General features: G+C 48.6%; 1 protein-coding gene across 3 annotated transcripts in view; it reads left to right on the forward strand.

Annotated features, from left to right (window-relative positions):
• The first annotated feature begins 825 nt into the window (after positions 1-825).
• The window catches only part of Galnt18 (polypeptide N-acetylgalactosaminyltransferase 18), a 305,496-nt gene continuing 284,644 nt past the window's right edge, over positions 826-21,677 (forward strand). For 2 of the 3 annotated variants that reach the window (XM_085692904.2, XM_087908562.1), the window contains exon 1: positions 826-1,532. In XM_085692904.2, the coding sequence (XP_085549030.1) occupies positions 1,298-1,532 (235 nt within the window). In that variant the 5' untranslated portion in view covers positions 826-1,297. The remainder of the gene's footprint in view (positions 1,533-21,677) is intronic. The other variant, XM_087908561.1, reaches the window with a different exon arrangement.

Consider the following 21,677-nt stretch of genomic DNA (forward strand, 5'->3'; position numbering starts at 1 on the left):
GTGAGTTCCAGTTCTCTCCAGCAAGGCTCTGCTGCCCTCCCCGTAGCCGCGAGGACTACAGGTGTGGGAACTATACAGGTCATGGAGAATTGTAGCCTTCTGCACCATCACTACATATAAGGTTTCCCTGTGCGTGGGCTATGGTGGGCTTCATAAGCAGTACAGGTTTGCAGGACGTCACCATGTCATAGGGACTGTGTAGACTTAAAGAACCTTGGGAGCAGCGATGGCTTAGAGACATTTTCACAGTTCACTAGTGCCTCTCCTAGCGATTTCCAGGAGGCCTTTGGTGAAACCCTGGAGACCAGCAGAGGGCAGGGGCCAGGGTGGAGGCGCAAGTGAATCAGAAGGAGTGGACATTGTAAGGCCTGGCCACTTCTATAATCTGCATCTCGATTACAAAAGAGGGGGGGCGTGAGTGAGGAGTCTGTTTTTAGGTTAGAAAGCAGCAGAATCCTCTCAGCTGAAGTCGGTGAGGGGGACAGGAGCATTGTAATTACCGCCCCCCCTCCCACCTTGCCCCCAAGCTTGGGATCCTTCGGGCAAGATAGCCGGAATTCCCCTACGGGTGGAATCTGCAGGCCTGGACCCAGACTGGCAGTTCCTGGCCTGCAGGAGTCGGTCCCGGTGGTCTGAGATCCTCGGAAGCTCCGGCGCCTCCGGGACAAGAGCTGGTAGCCAGCAGGTGGGGCACGGGGCGGGGCTCCGCCCCCTGGCCCCTACTCGTTGGTCCGCAGCCGCCCAGCCCCGGCCCCTCTCCAGAGCCGGAGCGCGATTGGTGGCGGTGCTTGTCGCTCGGAGGGGGCCGGGCCGTGCAGCTTCACTCCTTGGGTCGCTGCCACAGCCTCGGTTCTCCCGAGCAGCGAGCAACCGCGGGCTGGTGGCATCTCCTAGGCAGCGGGCGCTGGATATGGGAAGCAGCGCGGCAGCGGGCCCTGGCAGTGACAAAGTTTCCCAGAACTGCAGGTCGCATCGCTCCACTGCCGACCACCCGTGACCGCCTAGGGAAAAGCTCGGGGATTTTGAATTGGGGGTAAAAAACAAACAAACCCAACAACAACAAACAAACCCACCTCGTTTCCTTTGTGGAGCTCTTTCTCAGGGTGGCCAGCGGCGGGAGCTGCAAACTTGGGCACCGCGGCTCGCACTGCCAGGCGACCCGCCTTTGGAGAGCCTCAAGACTTAGATGCTGGTGCCCTAGAGGCTCCAGGAGTGCCAAGGGGTGTGAGCGCGGGGGAGTTTGGGGCGCGCAGCAAGGAGGGGCCCTGGGAGCTCTATATGGAGGAGGGACCCCAGAATGGTGTGTACCAGGAAGACCAAAACTTTGGTGTCCACTTGCGTGATCCTGAGCGGTATGACCAACATCATCTGCCTGCTGTACGTGGGCTGGGTTACCAACTACATCGCCAGCGTGTATGTGCGGGGGCAGGAGCCAGCGCCCGACAAGAAGCTTGAGGAAGATAAAGGGGACACCCTGAAAATTATCGAACGGCTGGACCACTTGGAGAATGTCATCAAACAGCACATTCAAGGTACCGGCACCCTGGGAAACTTGAGCCACGCGCACGGTCAGGGAGTGCCCAGTGCTTTGCTTGTGGGGTGCATTGAGGCACAGAGGCCAATGCGTATCAGGCCAGTGACTGCAGGGAGGGCTTTAGGGTGGAAGCTGCATGGTTGAAGGGACTGCAAGGACTGGTGTCCTGGATCTTCTGTATCTGACGCCCTGCAAGTCTTCCTTGGTCAGTGTGTGTATGCATACGCGTGTGTTTTGTGTGTGTGTGTGTGTGTGTGTGTGCGTGTGTGTGAGCGTGCGCGCAGCTTGCTGTCGGTGTGGGGACGCGTTATGCACTGCACGTGTCCAAATGTGCCTGTGACTCCAGGCTGTTTCTTTCCGGGATCGCAGGATCATACACTAGTCCAGGAGTGTGATCGACTGTAGATGTTTGTGTATCCAAGAGAGTACAAGAGCAAAAGAGCTCATTTGGCCGCTGTAAGGTACAGGAAAGACGCCCTGCGTGATCCTTACTGGGCTTTAAGCTGCTGCAAGCTTCAGAACAAACAGACTAGAAGGATTACATCGCTACAGTATCGGCCCCAGGCTGGGCTTCAGCCCCAATAGCGCTGGGACTGCAGGGGGCATCTTGAGTAGAAAACTGTCCTTAGCTATAAAGCACAACCGCAGATCCAGGATCCTTCTCTATGAGCAGGTGTCAACCCCAGGAAGAAGCTTCGTCCACTGAAGTGGTTCAGGACCGAGAAAACCCACTCAGGCTGCGGCTTTCTGCCGGAGCTTTCTGGGTCCCAGTGAGGACCAATTTGTAAAGCAGCTACTCTAGTTGGCCCAGGAATCAGCCATGGCAGAGTAGACAAACCCACAGGAGGCGGGTCTGAAATTCAAGACTGCAGTGGGTGGGTGTCTTTAGGCCAGGTTCAAAGCGGGGGTGGTATATAAAGGACGGTCCTGTTGTGCCCCAGGCTGTGTGAGTGACAAAGGAAAGTGGTGGAGCTCAGGGCACCTGAGTAAGGTGTGCTCACTCTGGCAATCTGGATTCTCCCTGTCCTCTTCGGGTGGCCCCTGCTTGCCTAGATAAGAGAGCCTCTTAACAGCAGGGCCCAACTAGTTTACCTGTAAACCTGACAGGCACCTGGGTATCTGGTAGACCCTGGCAGTATCTGAGCTGCAGGCTGCCTGCTCTGAGCTGTTTGCCAAGGACTGCTTTCTGATCTGGTGTACCTCTCACGTGGCGAGATGGGCTCCTTCCCTGGGAAGGTTTCCCCAAGTTCAGGTGAGGGCAGAAAGGCTGGGCTTCCAAACTGACAAAAGCAAGCACTTGACTTTGAGGACCCCCTAGAAGAGGGACCTTTGACTGCTCTTTCTTCAGATCCACCCCAGCCTTACCCAGGCACTGAACTTGACAGACGAAACTGAGCCATAGTGCCTGTTGCTGCCATTTCTTACTTGTTGACGTCCATCTCTTGGGTCAGAATCGACATTAGTCAGCCATAGAAATGCAGCCTTGATATGTTCTGGGAGATGAACTCAAGGCTGTGCCTTGTTCTGACACTTCCAATTTGTACACATATTCGAAGAGATTTTCATTCACAAATTCTCTGTGCGTATGTGTTCAAAATGATTCTCATGCCCTTTTCTATCTAGTTAGGGAAGAAATGAGCAAGGGGCTGCTTCAGGAATGATTTCAAGGATTTCACGAACCCATGAGCTCGGCACTGGGCGGCCCCCTGTTATGTTGAATGTGGACCATGTCATAAGATTCACAAGGCTCCACATGAAAACCTTTGAACTTCTCGATGTTTACCTGATAAGTTGGGGGAGACGGGCTTTAAGAAAAAGAATCCTTTTCTGTGCGTAAGTTCAGGTGTCTGTGGGCAGTGGGAGATGACAAGACCAAAGCCACTACCCACGGTGACTTGTGAAGCAGACAGATGGCGGGCTAGCCGCTTGCTTGTGCTGTGGCAGTGTTGACAACTCCTCCCCTCAGGGCTCCAGAGCAGTCTCTGTACCTAGATTTAGGGCCCAAAGGTCAGACCTGTGAGTCTGTGAGATCCTTCCTGCCCTTCAGGATCTGGGCTGTTTCCGTAGATCTGCTGTCTAAGTTTTACGTCAGAAGAGCCTTTTTGGATAATCCATCACAGAGCTGAGGATGGGGGCGGCAGAGCCGATAACAAGAAAAGCCCTGAACTCTGTGGGGCCGGTTGTACGCTGTACCCCGTTTGCAGAACTTTCTGAGGTTTGTAGAACCTCAGAGCCTTGTTGGTATTAGCTTCATCTTACAGATGTGGAAACTGAGGTCTGGAGAGGTTGTTTGACCCACTCGTCCGGGGTTACACTCGGTTACACAGTAGCTCAGAGATTTGAACTCAGATAGTGGCTTCAGGGCCTCTGTTTTGTTTTGCTGTGAGAAGAGGTCTTAATATGTAGCTGTGGAAGGTTGGCTTTGAACTTATGATCCTTCCATCTCATCAGCATCACAGAGGAGTGCCACTATACACAGGTTATTTTTAGTGTTTATTTGGCTGTTGGTTATGTAGGCTAGGCAGGTGCCAGTCTGTGTTCTTAACTGCATAATACACTGCTTGCCAAGAGGGCCAGAGGCTCACAGGGAAAAGTGCTATCCTGGTACGGGGGGGACAATGGTGGGAATGGATGTGTCCTAGTGAAAGGCCATCTGAGGATGTTGGAGGGATGATGCAGTCAGTAGTCTTCCCACAGGGAGATGCTTTCCATTGACATACTACGGCAGATCTGGGTTCGGGTTGGTTTCCCAAAGAAGGCAGAGGTCATATTCCCTTAACTGATGCTTGAGGACTCTTTGGGCAGTTCCTGCCGGGTGGGAGAGAGACAGTCTGGATGGATAAATGACTGCCCTGCACCGATGCCCAGCATCCTAGTTAGTTATGAGTGTGGGCACTGCCAGTTTCCAAAGGACAAGCTTTGCTTCCGAGTGCCGCCCAGGCCTCTTCTCTTTGGAATGAAAGCTGCCCAGGAAGTTGCAAATGTCACCGAGTGTTCGGCAGGATGTTCTGAGAACTTGCAATTAGAAGAGGCTTTGGAGCGGCACCCGAGAGCTCTGTTCTAGTCATGACTGAAAAGTTGATCTTCCTCTTGGGGACTGCAGTGATATTTCATTTTAATTTGTTTTCTGATTGAATGATTTAATTAGATGGTGTGTGTGAATCTCTTGGGAATGTAAATTGTATTTTTTTGAACATTATTTTTTTTTTAACCAAGTAGATGTTAAATGCCAGGGTGGTTAACTTCAGATTTTAAAATAAATATCCTATTAGGGTGGAAACACCAAGAAGTTCCTAGTTCAGGCCAACTCAGGACCTTATGGCTTGTTTGAGATGGTCAGATGGACAGATGTTAGTGGGAGCCCAAGTGTGAGAGAACTTGGAAAGAGAAATTCCTCTTTCTCCTCCTCATCTCCTTTCTCTTCTTCTTCCTGAGATGGTATCTCATACAGTCCAGGCTAGTCCCAAACACACTGGGAAGCTGGCCTGAAACTTGCTAAGTAGCAAAGAGAACCTTGAATTCTCTTCTCTCCACCTCCCAGAGCTGGGATTACAGGTGCATGCCTGTAATTCCCAGTTTATATGGTGCTGGGCATCAAACTCGGGGTTGTCCATGCTAGGTAAGCACTCTGCCAGCTGAGCCATTCCAGTCCTGGTTCATGTTTGATTGCAGGTCAAGCACAAACAAAAATGGCTTTCTCTCTCTCTCTCTCTCTCTCTCTCTCTCTCTCTCTCTCTCTCTCTCTATCTCCCCCTTTCTTTCTCTTTTTTTCTCTTTTGGTTGGTATCTTTTTGAATCTGTTAAGAATGTGCCAGTGTTTAAGGAATAATTTAAGAATGTATGAAACTTCCCAGGCTTCATTCTACCCCAGGAGTTATTTTATAATCATAAGCCCCCTTTTGGATTCATCCACTTGACTACACATATCATGAGACAGTGTTGTTTTCTATCTATCTATCTGTCTGTCTGTCTGTCTATCTATCTATCTATCTATCTATCTATCTATCTATCTATCTATCTATCTATCTCCTTCTGCCTTCTTTCTTTGGCCCTCCTTTTTTTTTTTAATGGATCATTTTTCTCTCTGTTTGCTACGTAGTTTATTCTTTTGACCTTTTTCTCATGGCAGTCTGAGGTGCCTCAAGTTGCTCGGGCAGGGACTGGGTGGAGTTACTGGAGACCATGGGAAGCTGGGATGCTCCTGGTTCACACTTGTTTTTTTTAAGGACAATAGAATTCCTGTTGCCAAGAGAGTCAATGAGCTCAAACATCAGAGGAAGAGGGAAGAATATTGCAAACACAGTAAATGTTTTTACTGTTATTTAAAAATGTACAGCCATTAATAGCCTTTGATGCTGTCAGTAAAAATGCTGTCCTTGAGTGGGTCTGCTATTAGATGCTCTGCTGTCTGCTGTGCATAGTCCACTCCCGTCCCAGCATCGTCACATCCAATTGATAAAGTCAGGTTTCTCCCATATTCTTTAAAATCCCCTAGGGACTGAGAGGTACTGGGAGGCAATCTCAAAGTGCCTAATATTTTTATGATTTTTTTTGGCCTGATCTTTTGGAATTATTTTGCTAACCTATAATATGACTTTTTAAGTGACTGCCTAGTCTCAAGTTTTGGCATTAATTTTTGTAGAAATCACTTCTTGCTTCTTTTTAGTAGTCTTCATGGGTTTACATAGCATGTAATTAAATTAAGCAGTTGCAGCAACAAATCCCAGTAGTATTTCTATGCTTGGGAACGAATCTAGTGCACGGGAGGAAAGCATGGAACTCCACTGTTAGAGGTTGGTACAACTCACTAGAGGGAAGCCCACACAGGAACAAGGGCATCATGGGAATGTTTCACAGGGGAAATAGGAAGCATGCAGATTTGCAGAGTGGATTGGAGGATTGCTTAAGAAAACATCCCCTATCAATTTACCTCAAGACCCAGCTATGCCCATCTTGGGCATGTATCCAAAGGATGCTCAATCATATCACAAGGAAAATTGGTCAACTATGCCCATAGCAGAATTATTTGTAATAGCCAGAACTTGGAAACAACCTAGATGGCCCTCAATTGAAGAATGGATAAGGAAAATGTGGTACATTTACATAATGGAGTATTACTCAGCTGTAAAAAACAAAAAAAAAAACCAATGACCTCATGAAATTTCCAGGCAAATGGATGGAACTAGAAAAAGTCATTCTGAATGAGGTAACCCAGACCCAGAAAGACAAGCGTGGTATGTACTCACTCATAAGTGGATATTAGGAATGAGGGACAGGATAACCGGCAGCAGGGCTCAAAGAGAGATACACAGATTTCCCTGGGAAGGGGAAACAGAAGAGATCTCCTGAGTAAACTGGGAGTGGGGTAGGAGGGATGAAGGAATGGGAACTTGAGGGAGCTGGTTGGGTGGGCTGGGGCGCAGCAGGATGGAGGGAGAGAAACAAAAAGAGACATCTTGATGGAGGAAGCATTTCGGACTTAGGGAGAAACCTGGTGTCAGGGAAACTCCCAGGAATCCACAAGGATGAGTCCAGCTGAGACTCCTAGCAGTGAGGTCAGGACCTGTCACTGGAGCTTAGCTGGCTTTTGGGAACCTGTTCCCTATGCTGGATTACCTTGCCCAGACTTGATGCAGGAGGAGCTCGGTCCTACCTCAACTTGATGGGCCATACATTGTTCAAGGGAGGCCTGCCCCTTTCTGAATGGAGACAGAGAAGGAGTGGAGGGGGAGGGGGAGAGGTGAAAATGAGACGGGGAATAGGAGGAAAGGAGGGAGGGGAAATTGTCAGTATGTAAAATAAATTTAAAAATGTTAATAAAATAAAATCTAAAAAGAAAAGGTCCCCCAATACTTTAAATGATTATATAGTATTCCACCACCAATGCACCATTTTTCATTTGACTCTAATATTGGACATTTGTTCGGAAATGGATACACTCAGGAAAAAAATGAATGTCTTTGCCTCACCTATTTTTCCCTTTGAATTGTTCTCAAAGATGTATTTGAAGAAGTAAGATTACTGGTGACAGAGGATGAACATTTTTATGAAATATTATTTTTCAAAAGGCAAGCCAGTCCACACAGCCCCCGACAATGCAGTACTGTCCTGGGGTCACGGAGGGCTGGCATTTGGTGTTACCGTTCTGCATTTTCTGGGCAAGTGGAATTGCTGTGAAGACAGTTGAGTCTTTTGATTTCTGCTCCTTTGGTTATGGTAGAACTTAGGGCCCTGCCTGAACCCCTCTGTGTGTTTTGTCTTGCGGCAATAAGTTTTCTCTGGGAGGCTCAGTGTTGGTGATTTGTGTATTTTACATATTTTCATAGATTTCTTAATAACTTAGTAAGGTGGGCACGATGACTCTATTACACATATTGTAAATATTGTTTTATTTTTATTTTTGAATTTATTTTGAGTTTGCTGTGTGTGTTGTGCTTGCAGCTGTGCAGGGATGATCATCTGGGTGTGCGAGGGGAAGCTGAAGGCTGGCACAAAGAATCTTCCTTAATTGCTCACTACGTACTTTGAGACACGGTCTCTCAATGAAGCTGGAGTTTGCTGTTTTGCCTAGACTGGCTGGCCAGAGAGTCTCCAGTATTGGGGTTATATATGTGTACCACCATGCCCAGCTTTACATGGATACTACAGCGGAAGCTCAGGTCCTCATTTAACCCAACCCCTAATTTTTGATTTAAATAGATGTCCTAGGTCAGAGGAGTTGCAAACTTCCAGGTTTACTTTGGGACCTTATGAATAGTAACAGGGTCAAATGTCATTGCCAGCCCTCAGTAATCCCGAGTGTCCTCCACGACAGTTTTTCCTTATGGTTTGTATGTAGTGCTTATTACATTACTTCAGTTCTTAAAGGTTCCTCCTCCTCCTCCTGCTGCTCCTGCTCCTCCTCTTCCTCCTTTTTTCCTTCTCTTTCTTCTTCTTTCAAGACAGGGTCTCGTTGTGTAGCCTTGGCTGTCCTAGAACTCACTCTGTAGACCAGGCTGGCCTCGATCTTACAGAGATCAGCCTGCCTCTGCCTCCCGAGTGCTGGGATTAAAGGCGAGCGTGACTACCAGCTGGCTAAGGTTGGGCTTCTTAGAGAGCATGCTGAAAACCACACGGGAGAGAAAGAGAAGTCTGACAGCTGCATTTCTGTGAGGGATGATGGTAGCTGGGGGCATCTGCAAGAGTAAGCAAGTCCGGGTGACACTGAGATACCTCACACGCTGTATCTGTCCTCCCGGACACAACGGAAATGAGTTTCTGTGTGTGACTCATTGCTAAGTCCACTGTCCTTTCTCCTCATCCCAACTGTGGAGGATCGGATGATTGGTTGTGCTGTCTCCTCAAGCTTATCAGGTTATCAGGCAAATCGTGTGCATATTAGGGTGTCTCAGATCCGCAGCATCGGGCTGATGGCGGGGGTACCGGAGAACCAGAAGTCTTAGGTGTGAACATCTGTAGCTTGCCGGTGTCCGTCTCTGCTCCTCAACTGGCAGCCTTTGTTACCAGGAGAGCGCGCGTCTGCTGGGAGCTTGTTTGAGGGAAAAAGCTGTCATTGCTGCAGCAAAGCTCTCTAATTTTGGGAATGAGCTTTGGTTCAAAAATTCTGTCCGTAACAGACTCTGAAGCCTTGAGGGTGTCAGCAGCAGGGCTCAGGGTTGAGCCTAATTGCTTTTGTTAATAGCCCAGGACCACATGTTTATGGAGCAGAAGGACCTTGCCAAGGAATACAGCTTCTCACTAGGGCCAAGGACTTTTCCTCTTTAGCCAGCAGTGGACAGACTGCAAAATAAATGAATTCCACATTCTTTCCTGCTCACTTGACATAAATCGCTATTTGCCCTTGATAAGCAGTTTGGTAGCAAATCTCAAGGAGAATTTAGAATCAAAAGCGAGCCACAATCCAGCTTGTGAGGGCCTTAAAGGGCAGTGCCAGCCACTGAAGCTAGCTTAGATTTTCCAGATATGTTTGTGGGATTTGAAGCCGCACACACAAGCTCTTGGAGAGCCTCTGTTGCTGTTCTGTAGGCTTCTCACCTCACTTGTTTGAGAAGCCGGAGGCGCTGATGTGTGGCTGTGAGTGTCAGGGTCTCTCTGGGTTTCTTGCCCATTTTCTTTCGTTGGGTTTTATCCAGGTGTCTGGAGAGACGTGCTTTCCTCTGGCCAAGCACACTGAAGGGATGCCATCTGAAGGCTTTGAAGAGATACCCTACTGAGTATGGGGACAAATAGAGCCGGAGAGCAGCCTTGTGGGCTTTGGGGAGAGATAGGGCTGTGGGCATGGGTATGCAGGTCTATGGGCATGGGTATACTGTGCTGTGCACGTGGAGTCAGAGAACAATTTATAGGAATTGCTTCTCTCCTTCCACTGTGTGGATCCTGGAGATTGAACTCAGGTCGTCTGATTTCCCAGCAAGCTCCTTTATCTGACAAACTGTCTCAGTCGCCCTAGATGTCTATAAATGTCAGGAATAGTTATACATAGAGCCAGAATCAGAGAACTGGGGCTGCAGGTGGCTGTCATATTCCGTGAATGGCAGGCCATCTTTCTACGCTAAGCCTCAATTTGGCAGGGACTTGATTATTCCAAAGTACATACATGTTGTCTTCTCAAACCTCACTCTGTCTTCAGTCACACGCAGCTACGTCTTGCGATGCAAGGCTGCATGTCAGGATTCCCCACATTCCTATTTCTTTGCACACATGCCTGCACATGCAATGCACTCACTCAGGGCAGTGCCAGCATTAGGCACGTCCTGACAGTGCACCATGGTCGCCCCACCCTTTCTTTCCTACACAGTGAAGCACATTAGTATGCTGGGGAGTGTGTTAACCTTGGAATCTCTTTAATTTGTGGAGTTAAAGTTAATCATTCCTAAGCTTTGCTACTTAGGTTATTGTTAATAGCAAATTATCTCACAACTGTTCCCAAGTCAGGTTTGTTGTGTTAGTGACTGTGAGCAACAGCTGTTCTGGAACCTTCTCCGTGGGTCTGTACACTCTTTATGGACTCTGCTGAGTACAGCCAACTGGAACTTTCAGAGGAAGAAGTCCCGGTTATGTGAATCTTACTGTTTTTGTGGCTTTTCTGGCTATATAGTTATGGCTGAAGATTCAGTGGTCGCTGGACCACTGCTGTGTGTGTGACTTTGGGGTTCTCCTCCATTGCCCAGTGCTCAGCTTCAGCTTGGTGAGTTTGCTTTAAAAGATGAAGCTGTTCTTAATGGTGCAAGTTGAAACAGCTGAATATCTAATTCCAGTGAGCTATTGAAAGCGTTCCTGAATGAAGCCATAGCCGAGGTGACACACAGGCCAGCCGGCTCAATTAGCTGGGCCACATTCTATTGCCACTATCCTTCAGAAGCTCACGGAAGGACGATATAGGGAAGGTCCAGAGAAGTGGCCTCTGAGCTGTTCCACCACAGGTCAGGTAAAGACAGTGGGAAACGGTGAGGTTTGTACCAGCTCTTGCATGAATTCTTTCCTCCTACCAGTGTCCCAAGTTCAAGTCTCAAAGTGGCTCATCCTGAGAAGGCATGCGGAGGATGGAACCTTAAGAATCTTGGCTTCTTAGTTTGGTTTCCACACCTGACTTGTCCAAACATTTCTGTCCTCAGGAGACTTTGAGTTAATAGCCATTGAGATTCCAGAGGCATGGAAAGATATTTCAGTGACCTTGGCCAAGACAGGGTTTGAAGATTGGGGTAATACGCATCACGCCGATGGCATCTGGGAGTTTAGGAGAACAGGACAAAACTGTTTGGACCAATGAATAAGAGTGAGAACGCTAAAGAGAGATTTTGTGCATGTATGTGCACAAATACATGTGTGTGCCTCTGTGTGTGCGCGTGCATCTGTGTGTGTGTGTATGTGTGCGCGCGCGTGTGCGTGTGCACATATGTGGAGGCCAGAAGACAACCTCAGATGTCATTGTTTGGGTGCTGCATATCTTCTGTTTTGAGACAGTCTCCCAGTTGCCTGGAGCTCACCAAGTCAGCTGTCTGAGGAGTGAGCTTCAGGTGAGCCTTTCTCTGCCTCCCCAGCACAGAAATTACAAGGATGCACCTCCATGCCTGACACTTTTACACAAGTTCTAGGGATTGAATTCAGGTCTTGTGATTTCAAAACAGTATTTTTGCTAACTGAGCTGTCTCTTCAGCCCTAAAGAGAAATTTGAAGTGACAAATTAGAACCTTTGATTTATTTGAATGGCAACAAGCTTCTATGGAATTGAAGACTAACTGGGTAGAAAATCCTGGGCTAGAACCTGGGCAGGCACTGTCCCTGTGGGATCATTTTGTTACTGTCCTTATTTAAAAGGAGAGTAATTCTAGGGGAGGGGCTTCTGGTTCCTTTGGTCTCAATATCCCAGAGAGATATGATTCCAGAGGTGATGAACCTGAGCCCTGGAGAGTTCCTGGTCTGGGAAGGACTTGAGTGTCTTCCCGATATTTGTGCATTGGAATCTTGGTCCCCAGTGTGGTGGGTTGGAAGCCATTTGAGAGGTAGAGCCTGGTGGGAGGTGATTAGATCATTGACATCACCACCTTCGGAAGAGAGTCATGCAGTTCTTTTAGAACCCAGTTAGTTCCCAAGAGACACATACTTGGAAATATGAGCGAGCCTCTCGCTTTCTGCCTCTCTGTAGAACTGCTCTCTCCCTCCAACTGTTCCTACTGTGATGATTTTGCCTATTTTGTGTGGTATCTGAAAGCCCCAAAGGCTGAACCCATGAGACCTGACTTTGGACTTTCAGAACCAACTTTTCTTTTTCTTATATATGTTATCCAGCTTCAGATTGTCTGTGATAGCAATTGAAGATTGCCTAATAGAAATAGTTTATCCAAGGTCACAGAGCTGATGGCTGGTAGAGCCAAGAAGGGTGGCTGTCCCCAAGATTTATGGTGTTTACAGAATAAGAAGGATGCTTCAAAAGCAGAGAAAGAGGAGATGATTTTAGCAGACGCTGTGAGGGTAAGCTCAGAGGTCATGGGTCAAGTAAGAGAACGACAGGAGTTTGCCAACCAGTGGCTTAGTTTATCCTTGTGTCAAATCCTGAAGTGAGTGGGGCGGTGTAGAAGGAGAGGCCTTACAAGTGTGAGTGAAGAGTCCCCTATCTGTAGGGGCCCCCAGGAAATTTGTCCTTGTAGGGAAAGCCATGTTCCATCTGCACCCAAGTCCCACCCATGAGTTTCTGCCACCTATGGTGTGCCAGGTATGCTTGCTGAGTGCTTTCCTGTGTATTGACACAATCCTGTTTACTAGGGTGACTTCCTGAGTGCAAGGAAACCTCCAGCCCTGGGTGAACGTGGGTGAATGTCCTCAGTGATGTGTTCCCAACACCAGGGCAAAACCAGCCATTCCGACGACCCTGTATCCCTGCTCTCTATTTCTGACTTTGAGATTTACAGGGAGATGTTGAAGGTCCCAGAAGCCCTGTCCACACAGACTGCCTCCCCCGCCTTGTTTTTCTTTTTGCTTTGTTACTCTGATTTCAGCTGTCTGCGCCTCTCAGGATTTGGAAAGGAAGAGACAGTTTCAGTAGAGGAAAGCCCTAATAGAGTGGTTTGGGCACAAAACACCAACAGCTGTTTATTTGCCCCAAACAATAGGAGTCTGTATTAATAATCTGGCGAGTTATGTGCTGGGAAGTCAACGCAAGCAAAAATCTCACTGTAGACCTGCAGGTGTGGCTCCGTTTCTTTGCTGAACTGATCTCTCCTGTTTGCTCGGTGACATTTTCTGCTATCCACATGGAAGATCCTTTTTGATCTTCTGTTGCAGATTCACTCAGCTGGTCTGCAGTTGGCATTCCAGGGTAGAGTTGTCTCATGTCTCTTTATTGCAGCTCAAATGCTTGACGATTATGTGGTTCCTACCTCAGAGGATTTTAGCGGCTGGTCAGGCTTTGTCTGACTAACCACTGCCTTTCTCTGATGGAGAAGAGTGAGCAAGGGAGTGGGGGAGGAACAGGAGGCTGCTTCAGACGTGCCTGCCTGTCCTTGGCATTGGAGGAGTGTCTTTCAACATTCTGGTGTCTTCAGTGTCTGTTTCATTTTAATGATAAGCTGGTCCCCCAGTTTGATTACTTGAGTTTCTAAAGGAGGGTGTGGAGAAGCCAGGAGACAGCTCAGTCAGTAAGGTGCCTTGCAAGCATGAGGACATGTGTTCAGTCACCAGAGCCTGCGTGAAAGCCAGTTCTTGTGGTGTGTGCATGTAATCCTAGTGCTGGGGGGAGACAGGTGGGTCCTCCTAGGGCTCACTGGTCAGTCAGTATAGCCTGCTTGGTGAGCTCCAGGCCAGTGAGAGACCCTGCCTATCTCGCAAAGAAAGGTGGACAGCACCTGAGGAGTGATATCCAAGGTTGATCTCTAACCTACACACATGTACATACATACATACATACATACACACACGTGTGCGTGCATATACACGCAAAGATGTGGAGGAGAATTTACAGGAGTCAGAACTTCCAGCTGCACATCTGGACCAGACCTTGATCTTAGGAGAACCCAGGGATTCAGATTAGAAGAGAAACACAATGAAACGTAAATAGAAAAGACTTTGGCCAATGAGTCAGAAATTGAAATGGATCCAGTGGAGAATGCCAATGCAAGCAGGTCCGGACTGCTGGAGAATCCTGGGAGAGAAGAAGCTCGAGGATCCCTCAAGGTCTGCATCAAATGCTTACTGACTGCCTCCTTGTTTGAATCTTTAAGGAAGCCCGTGGGGTCATTGCACCATTTTACAGATGAGGAAATCAAGGCTCAATGGTTGTACTTAATTTGTCCGAGAGGGCAATCAGCTCTTGAAGATGAGACCTCTGACTCCTTTAAGCCTCACAGCAAAGGGCCCGGGGCCTCTCTTGCTCTGTGCTCCAAGGATGCTAATTAAGACATAAGAGGATTGTGACTTTCTCTGTGCTAAAGGGCTGCACATGACTTGGCAGGAGGGGGAAGGTGAGGCCTTGTGACTGCTGAGGGTCCGAGCTGGGCTCCCGAGTGACCCAATGATGCCCTCCTTTCCTGAGCATGTAGGGGTGAACTAGCTGGGAGCCCTCCAGACTCAGCTCTCTGAAGGTGAGAGAGGCCCTCGAGGTGCTTTTTTCTTTCTCTTGCGAAAAGACTTAGTCTAGACAGTGTCTTGCACTCATTCAAACCATGCCTTCATTTTGGCTTTTTTTTTTAAGGCTTGGGATCTGGCAGAAAACCATTAGATGGTATCGATGGCCACAAAGGTGCTAGAAAACATGGCTGGACCTACCGTGGAGTTTCTGCTAATGGAAGGACTAGAGCCATATACCATGTAGAACAGGCATGGGAGACTGGCCTCAAGGCCAGCATCTTTATTGGGGTTTGGGGATGGGAACAGATGAACAGTCACAGCTAGGTGGGAAAAATCATGGGTGCACACCCAAGTTCTTATTATTCTTATTTGACTGTAAGTGCAATAATGTCCTGGCATGGACTAGTCTTCTTTAGGTGACATGCTCAGATTCTTGTCTTTCTCATTCAGCAGCATTCAGTAAGCACCTAGGAAGTGGTGAGGACATGTCAGTGGAGCAGACGACCACATAGGAAGATGTTGCCATCGAATGTGGTGGCAATGGCTCTCCTCTAAGCACGCTCTTGCAGAAGGTGAGATGTGAGCCATGTGCACATCCAAGGGAAGAACGGGTCCAGTGGAAACAGAAAACAGGGAAACAGCCATGTGGCAGGGATATGCTTGGTCTGCTTGCACAGAAATGGCATAGCCAGAATGCCACAGTAAGGTGACGGTAGGAGAAGGCATGGGGCATGAGGACGGGCTGGCTGGGTGGGGAGCTGGCTGTGCAACCTCAAAGACCACTGAGGAAGAAACGCCCTAGAACTAGGAGCCACTGGAGGGGCTAAGGGAAGGAGCACATCTGGGAAGGCATCCATTTTGGCTGTTTTCTGGCTGTTTCCTAAGAAACACGAGCCTGCCTCTGCAGCCAGGGCACTGTACCCATGGTGGTGGGTGATGGTGAGATCTGTCCCACACAGTTCTTTTCTTTGAAAAGCACAGTACCAAGTCGAGATGATAAAACAACATCCTTTGCCGTGAACTCTCATCAGGGGTGTTTAGCGTGGAATATTCTAGAAGAGCGAGGCATCTGCCTAGGCTTCATAGAGGATCTGGGATTCGAAGCACAAGGGGATTAGAGGGAGAGAGTAGGCAAGGTACGGAGAGGGTTGCTCAGTAACTCAGACAACTCTTCCTTCGAAGAAGGAACCCCTGTCACTCAGCAGGGTGGAAAAGGACTGTGCAAGGGGTCTGAAAATTGACCTCGCCTCTGATGGGTCGGGTGACCCCGGCAAGTTTCTTCACTGCCTATGCCTTGGTTTTTCCAAGTGCATGAATAAAGGTGATTGTTCCTTCGCCATGGTATGACTGCTCTGCTTATCAAGGTGCAGGAACGCGCCTGGCCCTGCCCGCTAGGGGTGACGTGCATGTGGGAAGCTGCTCTGTACTCTCTGTTCCTACCTTCCTTTCCTCTCCCTCCTCCCTTTGTGTGTGTGGAAGGGAAGAGAGGGAGAGAGAAAGAGAAAGAAAGAGGAGTATGTGAATACGTTCAGAGTGTGTGTGTGTCTGTATGAGTCTTGTGTGTGCCTGTATGAGTCTTGTGTGTGTCTGTATGTGTTGTGTGTGTCTGTATATGTTGTGTGTGTGCCTGTATGAGTCTTGTGTGTGCCTGTATGTGTCGTGTGTGTGTCTGTATGTGTCGTGTGTGTGTGTGTATGTGTCGTGTGTGTGTCTGTATGTGTCGTGTGTGTGTCTGGATGTGTCGTGTGTGTGTCTGGATGTGTCGTGTGTGTGCCTGTGGATGTGAGGCCGATGTCCAGTGTCTCTCTCAATTACACTCCATTGTGTTTGTTTCTGAGACGGGTTCTCACTAAACATGGCGCTCACGGGTCTGGTTAGGCCGACTGGCCAGTGATCTCCAGAGATCCACAGAAGTATTCTACCATACTTCGCTTTGTATCTTTGTGCTGAGGATCTGACCTCAGGGCCTCACGTTTTTATGGTGAACACTTTCCTGACTGAGTCATCTCCCCGGCATCTCTTCCCTTCATTTGCACACTTTCCTCCCTGGAGTTTTACACAGAAAACAATCAGCCAAGAACGCATGTGTTTTCTGGCTTCAACACCGAGGGTATGGGATTTCAGCTCCATTTGGGTGCCACTCACTAGGGTTACCTTAGGTCCGTCAAGCCTGAGAGGGTCGTGTTAACATTCCAGGGAGACCAAATAACACCAGAAATACGGCGCTGGGGGAGATGGGTAGAGGATTGGCTCAGGGGCATCTGGGTGCAACCCACCCCTGCCAGCTAGCAAGTTGCCATTCTGTGTGCTCTTGCCCTTGCCCGGTAAAAGCTGTTTGGCCTTGCAGCAGGTGGTGACTGGTGTTGGCGATGCTCTGGGCTGGTGGGAGAGTTATGGAGAATGTCAGGCTGCCCGTCTGGTGAGCCTCCTTTCCCACTGCCGTGGAGGTGGGAAAATGGGAGCTGCCTGTTTCCCTTTCTTCTCGACCTCCAAACTGACTTGGAGTGACATCAGCCCATCTCCTGCCAGGGTGAGTTTGATTTAACTCAAAGTGATGTGGTGAATAATTTCAACAACAGCCAGGAAGGTGTGATTTAAGACAATTGTCAGGAAGATTCGATTTAATCTTTTCTTTCCTCTCCCTCTACAAAATGTGCGTTTTGTTGTAGGATATAATTTTAATATACATCCTTCACAATCCAGAGCTGCATGTAGTCTTTGCACTGGGAGGGTGCATTTTGCATTTTTTTAAAAAAGTACTTATCTATTTAAAGACCTAGAGACAACACACAGGGGACTAGCCTTGTCTTCTTACCAGAGAGAACGGTGGTAAATCATGAAACTGCCTAGGTATAAACTCTTCCTTTATTGATTGACATTGGTTATTGATTGTCAGGTTCTTTTTTAAATAAAGAAGGTTGGCTTAGCAGACTGGTAAAAATGACTATATTTCCCTAAACCTAAAACTAGATATTTGTGAGTTCTGGATTCAGATGATTCTAGTTCCTCTGGAAATCCATCTGTGTTGGAGACCCAAGCTGAGGCATCTTCATCATCGCTGGGACTGTGGGGCCTGGGTGTGAAGCTGCGACTGCTGAGCCGTCCTTTAGTCCTGCCCACTTTGCTTGCATATTAGCAAGGAAGGAGGAGCCACCTTCCTCCTCTTCCTGTCTCTGTAATAGCTCCATCAAGAAGGTTCTGGCCTGAAGGATCTCTAGTGAGTTGCAGAACATGTTAGCACTTGAGGAAACACTGGGATCCACAGGCTCAGAACATTGGCTGAGAGCTTTGAAGCCCAACACCACTTGGTAATTGTTTTGAGACTTGACCTTGGAGGCTTGAGATAAGAATCCAACAGTCTTAATTCTGGGTCTAGATTGTTCTCTGCACAACCAGGTACTTCTGTCTACGTCAAGTAGATATAGAACTGATCATAGAAGGTCAGTTCTTTCTGGTACATTCTCAGATGAATCCACATACCCTTAAGGGACAAGGTGGGCAGAATTTTCAATCTTCATTTGATGGGTTCTTTCTCCCTGGCTGGTCTGGATCCTTTGGACTTAGACTCTATCCTCCCAGAATCCCCGTCAGAGAAGATGTCGCACTGTTGACCAGGACCTGACTTGGGCCCTCGTGGTGTGTGGCAGTGCCTGGTGCAATGTGGTGGCAATGACACAGGATGCAGAGTTAGAGCCGAGAGAAGCAGAAAGAGAGAAAGTTTTCATGTATCAGCATGCTAGTCAGAATTCTGTCACTATGACAAAATGCTTAAGACAGCCGCCTTCTAACGAGGAGGGGTTAATTTGGTTCATAGTTCTGGCGATTTCAGCGCATGGCTGGCTGGCTCTGTCTGCTCTGACTGTGGTGAGGCAGGATGTGGTAGCCCAAGCATATGACAGAGTGAGGCCTTTCTCTTCTAGGTAGCCAGGCAGTGAAACGGGGAGAGGAAGGGTCAGAGGTTCCAGTGTCCTATTCAAGGGCACACTCTCACAACCCAGCTTCCCTTAGGCAGGCTACATCTCCTAGAAGTTTCCACACCTCCTAATGGCATGCAGGCTTCTCCAGAACGTGGACCCTAACTGTAGCAAGCAGGCATAAACTGGATGCTGATTTACTTTACAGAACTTAATTCTTAAAGGAAGCCTGAAGGCATCAGCCCCATTTGACAGGTGGGGCACGTGTGCTGAAGGGGAGCTGTGAAATGCCGGCTTTCCCTACAGACTGCATTTTTGGAAGATGGAGATTGAGTCCTGTTGTTTTTTTCATTTTGTAGGGTTTCACATAGTGCTGGTTATGGGTCTGAGGAGGTGTTTGTTGGGTGAATACATGAATATAAAAAGAGGCCCACTTAAACTTGCAAGGAGAAGTGGTGTCAAAGTTTGTATCCAGATCTCTCCCTCCAGAGCTGTCTGGATGGGAAGGAGATGGAAGACTGGTTCTCCCCATGCTAGGCCACAGGCTGCCTCCTCAAGGCAAGGTTGTGTTTCAGGCTGTGTGTCCCCTTCCCCCCCCCCCCCCCCAGACGCTCAGGGACAGGAAACACATGCCCCAGGGTCTTTCTCTCAGGCTTCCAGTTAATCCTGCTCTTCCCCTGGCTTCCTCAAAGGGAAGCTGGTCTTCTGCATGTGAAAGGGTTAGAACTGGCTTCCCTGCTTCCCTGCACTGAGCCCCTCCCCACCCCCACTCCATGCTGAGTCCCTCCAGAAGTCAACTGGTGAGAAGCCCTCAGGGGACCCTAGAGGTTTTCATTTTAATAAGGCTGTCACTTGTGGTCACCTTCAAACCGGAGCAATCTAGTGGTCCAGGCAGAGGGGGAGGACAGAGCTGAGTCCCAGCAGAGCCAGAAGCAGCTGAGAAAGGTACAGCCTTCCACAGGAGGCTCATTCTTGCTCACCTAGTCTTCCTGTCTGTCTATTGGCTGCACAGGGAAACCACTGTCTGACTGGGAGCTGTAGGCACTTTCCAGTGTCAGGCACCTTCCTGGACACAGACAGAGGGACACAGCAGATCATTCCGGGCGCCTCATTCTGCCCTCCAGAACAGAACAGCCTGTTAGCCATAGACAACTGTTTCTTTTTTCTTTTTTCTATTATTCCCTGATATTTCCAATTTGAAAAGAGTCATTTACGCGGCGGGGTGGAAGAGGGCATAGTAGACATGGGGGAGAAATTGAAAATGTCATTTAAAAATGCCCCTTTCGTTCTTCATTACCTCAGCAGACAGATGGCCGTCTCTCACCTCTGCCTGTGGCCAGGCACCAATGCCGGTGGGTCAGCCGAGGAGAGCCGTGATTTTATTTTCCTTTTCATTTCAAACAGACTGTATAGCCCTCGGGGGTGAGGGGGTGGTGGAGTGAAGCTGGGACTGGGGGACTAATTATGGCTCCCTACACGGCTGAGCTGGTTAATACAGAACTGTCACCAGGCCGAGCTTTCCCTGGGGCAGAAAAGCTGCCCAAATTCTTTCTCTCTCCTGCTTTGCCTTGGGTGTTAAGGCCTTTTAGGGCTTTGCCAGTTAGAGAAAGACTATGAAATATCCAGGAGGTTCCTCTTAGCTTTGCAATGGTGTCCTGGGCTCTGGTGGTCAATATGGCCACCCGGTGTGTAAGAGCCAGCCTCTCCCTGCTCCAGCCTGGTGCTGCGGAGGCAGCGGAGCTTGGGGGCACGCATGCGCTCTACCCAGATAGAGGGTGTGCTTTCAAGGGGCTCAGACAGCTGCCGAGGATTGTGGCTAATGGCTAAGAGGGGTAGAGTTTGGTCCCCACACCCACAAGTCTGTCACCGCAGAAATGCCTTTCATCGCTGATCCAGGAGATCCGATGTCCTCTATTGTCCTTGGAGGGCATCTGCACTCATGTACACATGAGCTTCCCCCATACACATATGCACACATACCTGAAAATAAAAATAAACCTTAAGTGAGTTTATCGCTTCAACTAATACAGAAAGCATTGTCTTGGTCAATTCGGGCTACTATAGCAAACTATCTTACACTGATTGGCTTATAAATCACTGAAATTTACTTCTCTACGTTCTGGAGTTGGGAAGTTACAATCAAAGCACTGGCAGCCATGTTTCTCCTGAGGCGCCCTTATTCACAGAGGGCATCTTTTCACTCTGCCCAGTAGATGGGCACGGTTGTGGTCTCTGTCTCCTTTATGAGAGTGCTTCACTAGTGACCCAGTCACCACCCCAAGGCCCCACCTTCTAACACTGTCGTCTGTGGGTTTGCAGCATAAAATTTGGACTGCAGCAAGTGACTCCATACAGATGAGACTGTTTAATCTACAGATGACAAACGTGGTGCACTACAAGAAGTGATCCCAGACCTCTCTGTCTCTCCCCTTCTGTGGATCCCAGGGTCCATGTTGGCCCTGGCCATAAGTCTCAGACAATCCAATAAAACCTATGGTCTTTTAAAGAACAGAGCAAGGATTTTAGATACTGGTGGAAGTGTTCAGAAATGGCAGCAGGAAAGTCATGACATACAGCTTACACACAAGCTCAAGGGTGTTCCCCACTGATTGAGGGGATGAGGAAACCAGATTCCCCTGGGGACTTCAGGGTGAATTTGGGAAAAGTGTGGGAATGGAGTCTCCCAGACAGTCTGTTTCTTTCCTTGAACTGTGCTGTATCAATACTGCTCCTTGCTACAGCCAAAGCTAGCTCCCCGCCCCCATGTATGTGTCGGTATGTGCATGTGTGTGGAGGCCAGATGCTAACTCAGTGTCGTTCCTCAGGCACCATGCACCGTGCCTTTTAGACAGTGTCCTGCTAGTAAGGCTATCTGGCCAGCAAACCCCAGGTATCTGCCTGCCTCTGCTACCCCAGTATTGGGATTAAGAGTGCTCACCACTATACTTGACTTTAGCTTGCGGCTCAAACTCAGGTCTCTACTTTTGAATGACAAACGTTTGAGCTATGTTCCTCACCCCTACACCAATGCTTTACCTGAGAAATTCCCGGAGAGCTCTCTAGGTTTTGGTCATGGAGGTGGAGACTGGCTCAGCCTTGGAGTGAAATGCTTGCTCTTCAGCCCGGAAAGGTAGCTGTGACTTGCAGACACGGCAAGTCTCAGTCTT

This window comes from Myodes glareolus, chromosome 7 (genome assembly GCF_982192425.1).
Source record: "Myodes glareolus chromosome 7, mMyoGla1.1, whole genome shotgun sequence".
NCBI lineage: Eukaryota > Metazoa > Chordata > Mammalia > Rodentia > Cricetidae > Myodes > Myodes glareolus.